Here is a 1,998-nt window from a genome sequence, read left to right on the forward strand (position 1 = left end):
AAAACAACCTCATTCCACAAGCCAGTATGTACCTCAGATACAATTTCCTACGTCGTTCCCGATACATCAGCCACATTTTGACTCAGGAGAGGGAGGTTCTTTTAGCCAGTTACTTGGGTTCATGGCCTCAGATGCCGGCCAAGCACAATATAACCACCAGGCCGACTTCCTGGCGGGTAGGTACTCGTTTGACGCGAGGTATCCATTTTATACCTACTCAGGTGCTTCTGGAGGGTTCGTATCTAGTGATTCTAGTAGGAGTGACGGTGGTCGAGGAGTTCTGAATAGTCAAAATCCGAACCGTTTATCAATGACTATGATTGAAGAAAATGCTAAGACTTTTGAGCATGAGACTGCTGAGTACTTAGTGGATGAGCCAGATGACGAGGAAGACGAAGACGATGAGGATGAGGACATGGATGAGGAAGATGACGAGGACGTGGACCAGGATGAAGAATCCCGTAATGCCTCAGGTACAATTTATCTATATGCTTTTCCCGTCCAATGATATTATCATATTCTTGTATGGGGTGTTATGTAGGGTTGATTAAACTATATAAGCATATAGCCAGTTGATTATATTATGGTCATGTATGGTACACTGGTTAAGGTTGATGTTACTATATAGCTGGTTGGTCAATAGATGATAGTATGTCTATGCTTGGTATCTCTTTCTTAGGTTGATTAAACTATATACCTGCCTGGCCAATTGATGATAGTATGTTTATGTTTGGTATGTTTTTGTTAGGTTGATTATACGATATGGCTGCTGTCTCAATTGATGATATTATGTTCTTGTATGGTGTGTTGGTTTATGTTGATTATACTATACAGTTGCTTGGTTTGATGGTTGCTTATACAGGTGACACCTGCACTCCAGGTGAGACAGGCAAAGGCTACAATCTCAGGATTGATCCACCACGTCGTAGCGCTAGTCGATACACTCCGTCCGTGATAAAAAAGGCCGCAAAGAAATGCAAGAACATTGTGAACTTTGGAAAAATTATTTGCTTACTTTACTGTTACCAGTTTTTGTGGGTTGCATATTCTGGTGATCGTGTTGATCCGGACATAATTCCTGCTAAGATCTACATGCACTCATTGATTTGGAGTGCAACGGTGCCACTGGTATCTTTTGAGTGTATTGAATGGCATGCTACCGACAGGTTTAGACGTCAGTTTGGTTTCGTTCAGGGAGTTCCTCATTAAGAACAGAGTCTAGACCGCGCACACGGAGAAGTGTTAACTGGTCCTAAGAATCTGAACTGGGCCACAGCCACGACTCATTCATTTTGGGTGATGCAGTGGACAAACAGGTATAATCACGTTCTTACTGATGAACCCATGATGCCACAACAGCCATTAGATACTTATATGTACTGGTACCGTTCAAAGTATGGTGATCACTTGAACTTGTCGGATCTTGCGGTCTAAGAGGATGTTGAGGGTGACCAGGTTATGGATGATGATAATGAAGAGCAGGAGCCACAGTCACCACCGCCTCCAACTCCACCTCCACCTCCACCTCCAGCGGCAGAAGAACAACCTCATTCCACAAGCCAGTATGTACCTCAGATACAATTTCCTATGTCATTCCCGATACATCAGCCACATTTTGACTCAGGAGAGGGAGGTTCTTTTAGCCAGTTGCTTGGGTTCATGGCCTCAGATGCCGGCCAAGCACAACATAGCCACCAGGCTGACTTCATGGCGGGTAGGTATTCGTTTGACGCGAGGTATCCATTTGATACCTACTCGGGTGCTTCTGGAGGGTTTGTATCTGGTGATTCTAGTAGGAGTGACGGTGGTCGAGGAGTTCTTAATAGTCAAAATCCGAACCGTGTTTCAATGACTATGATTGAAGAAAATGCTAAGACTTTTGAGCATGAGACTGCTGAGTACTTAGTGGATGAGCCAGATGACGAGGAAGACGAAGACGATGAGGATGAGGACATGGATGAGGAAGATGATGAGGACATGGACCAGGATGAAGAATCC

The 1,998-nt window shown here is 44.2% G+C and overlaps 1 protein-coding gene across 1 annotated transcript; it reads left to right on the forward strand.

The window, feature by feature from the left end:
• On the forward strand, positions 40–1,434 carry LOC107632909. Its single transcript, XM_021117246.1, has 3 exons — positions 40–473; positions 863–1,128; positions 1,306–1,434. Exons 1-3 carry the CDS (start codon positions 122–124, stop codon positions 1,432–1,434), a joined length of 747 nt encoding a protein of 248 aa, XP_020972905.1. The 5' UTR covers positions 40–121.

This window comes from Arachis ipaensis, chromosome B03 (assembly GCF_000816755.2).
Source record: "Arachis ipaensis cultivar K30076 chromosome B03, Araip1.1, whole genome shotgun sequence".
NCBI lineage: Eukaryota > Viridiplantae > Streptophyta > Magnoliopsida > Fabales > Fabaceae > Arachis > Arachis ipaensis.